We start from the raw sequence: 2,493 nt of genomic DNA, 5'->3' as shown, positions 1-2,493 counted from the left end.
TCATGAATTTCAGCTCACAGCAACTCCCAGCTTCACCTTTTTTCTGCGGAAAGTGGACAATGACTTCTACATACTTGCCAACCCATATAGGCCTAATCTCAATTCCAGGGACAACCAGAATCTAATTTTAAACTTCAAAAAACAGAATTTACAGATGGAATTAAGAACCCACAATCAGTCATGTTAATCCATATGTGTGTGTGTAATATTCCTGTTTACTTGCATTACCTGTTATCTGTTCATAGCATTTTGAGTCAATGGGAAAAAAACTTGTTTTATTCAAAGTAGATAATTGTAGACATGACTACAAAAACAAAATCTATATAATTTTGCAGAAAAGTAAAGAAGCAATATTTTGCATCCTTGAGTTTGAAACAAATACTTAGAGCATAAAATTATGATCCGTAAATAATTTGATAAATTGAGCTTTATGAAAACTGAAATGTCTGTGCTCCTGGAAAAAGAATTTAATATAATGAACATACCAGACACAGCTTGTAAAAATATTAAAAAAATAGGATATCTTCTTAAAAGTAAATAATAGGGACATATGGTCAAACTGCAAAACAGATTATAAATGATATTTCACTAGGGGCTGGCACTGTGGCATAGTGTGTAAAGCCACCGCCTGCAGTGCTGGTATCCTACATGGGCTCAAGTTTGAGTCCTGGCTGCTCCACTTCTGATCCAGCTCTCTTTTATGGCCTGGGAGAGCAGTAGAAGATGGCCCAAGTCCTTGGGCCCCTGCACACATGTGGAAGACCCAGAAGAAGCTCCTGGCTCCTGGCTTTGGATCGGCACAGCCAGCTGTTGCAGCCAAGTAGGGAGTGAACCAGCAGATGGAAGACCTCTCTCATTCTCTCTCTCTCTTTTGATCTCTCTCCTTCACTGCCTCTGCCTCTCTGTAACTTTGCCTTTCAAATAAATAAATAAATCTTAAAAAAAAGATACTTCACTATAGGAGGGATATGTAAGGAATATAATCATGAGAAAAAATGTTTAAAGAAATTCTTCATTAGGGAAAATCAAATTAAAACCACAATGATAATACTACATAACCTACTACTGTATATAAAATTTTAAGAAAACAGTCAAAAATCAAACAATACAAATTCTGATTAGGGAAGAGGACAGTGGAAAGTCCTACCAAGCTTCCACTACAAAATAATAACTTCTTAAGAATTCAAATAATTTCTCTCTTTGCCGCATCTACTGCGAGAATGAAGACCATTCTCAGCAATCAGACGGTCGACATTCCAGAAAATGTCGACATCAGTCTGAAGGGGCGCACAGTCATTGTGAAGGGGCCCAGAGGAACCCTGCGGAGGGACTTCAACCACATCAATGTGGAACTCAGTCTCCTGGGAAAGAAAAAGAAGAGGCTCCGGGTTGACAAATGGTGGGGAAATAGAAAGGAACTGGCAACTGTTCGCACGATCTGTAGTCACGTACAGAATATGATCAAGGGGGTTACACTGGGCTTCCGATACAAGATGAGGTCAGTGTATGCTCACTTCCCCATCAACGTGGTTATTCAAGAGAATGGGTCTCTTGTTGAAATTAGAAATTTCTTGGGTGAAAAGTACATCCGAAGGGTTCGGATGAGGCCAGGTGTTGCCTGTTCAGTGTCTCAAGCCCAGAAAGATGAATTAGTGCTTGAAGGAAATGACATTGAACTTGTTTCAAATTCAGCTGCTTTGATTCAGCAGGCAACAACAGTTAAAAATAAAGATATCAGAAAATTTTTGGATGGTATCTATGTCTCTGAAAAAGGAACAGTTCAACAGGCTGATGAATAAGACCTAAAAGTTATCCGGCTGCAGAAACAAGAACCCAGATTGTGTCTTGTGGTATTTTAATAATGCAATAAAAGATTATTGATTTGAAAAAAAAAAAAAAAAGAATTCAAATAATTTAACTTAAAACTAGCCATGCCATTTCTGAATATGTATGCCAGGGAGTATGCCATTCTGTGGAAGATTATAAGAGATTCCCCTCAATAGAACGAAAATGTAGAGACAATCAAATGACCATTAGATTGTAAATAGATGACAGAGTGGGTCATATCCATACTACTCACATGGACATGTGTGTTGTGTGCATGGCTTCCTCTGATTTGCTGAATGCACACACTATGATAGCCTATGTTCTCAATAAAACATTGCTTGGCATTTTTCTCCTCAAAGTATTTTAGCGTATTTATGATCTGATAATGACTAAATCCTAATTAAGAGAGCAGAAACGCAAGAAACATGTTCCATTTATCTTTTTTTTTTTTTTTTTTTTTTTTGACAGGCAGAGTTAGACAGTGAGAGAGAGACAGAGAGAAAGGTCTTCCTTTTCCGTTGGTTCACCCCCTAAATGACCACTATGGCCGATGCTGCGCTGATCCAAAGCCAGGAGCCAGGTGCTTCCTCCTGGTCTCCCATGCAGGTGCAGGGCCCAAGGACTTGGGCCATTCTCCACTGCCTTCCCTGGCCACAGCAGAGAGCT

The 2,493-nt window shown here is 39.1% G+C and overlaps 1 protein-coding gene across 1 annotated transcript; it reads left to right on the top strand.

The window, feature by feature from the left end:
• Window positions 1–1,187: 1,187 nt before the first annotated feature.
• Window positions 1,188–1,901, top strand: LOC138844013 (large ribosomal subunit protein uL6). Its single transcript, XM_070050071.1, has one exon. It carries the CDS (start codon window positions 1,221–1,223, stop codon window positions 1,797–1,799), a length of 579 nt encoding a protein of 192 aa, XP_069906172.1. The 5' UTR covers window positions 1,188–1,220; the 3' UTR covers window positions 1,800–1,901.
• The last annotated feature ends 592 nt before the right edge of the window (window positions 1,902–2,493 follow it).

The sequence above is a fragment of the Oryctolagus cuniculus genome, chromosome 10 (genome assembly GCF_964237555.1).
Source record: "Oryctolagus cuniculus chromosome 10, mOryCun1.1, whole genome shotgun sequence".
Taxonomy (NCBI): domain Eukaryota; kingdom Metazoa; phylum Chordata; class Mammalia; order Lagomorpha; family Leporidae; genus Oryctolagus; species Oryctolagus cuniculus.
The sequence above is the reverse complement of the archived record's forward strand: the minus strand, read 5'-3'. Positions and strand labels throughout refer to the sequence as shown.

Bases quoted from the DNA above. Each gene is read 5' to 3' on its own strand.
- LOC138844013 (XM_070050071.1), top strand. From the start codon at position 1,221: ATGAAGACCATTCTCAGCAATCAGACGGTCGACATTCCAGAAAATGTC.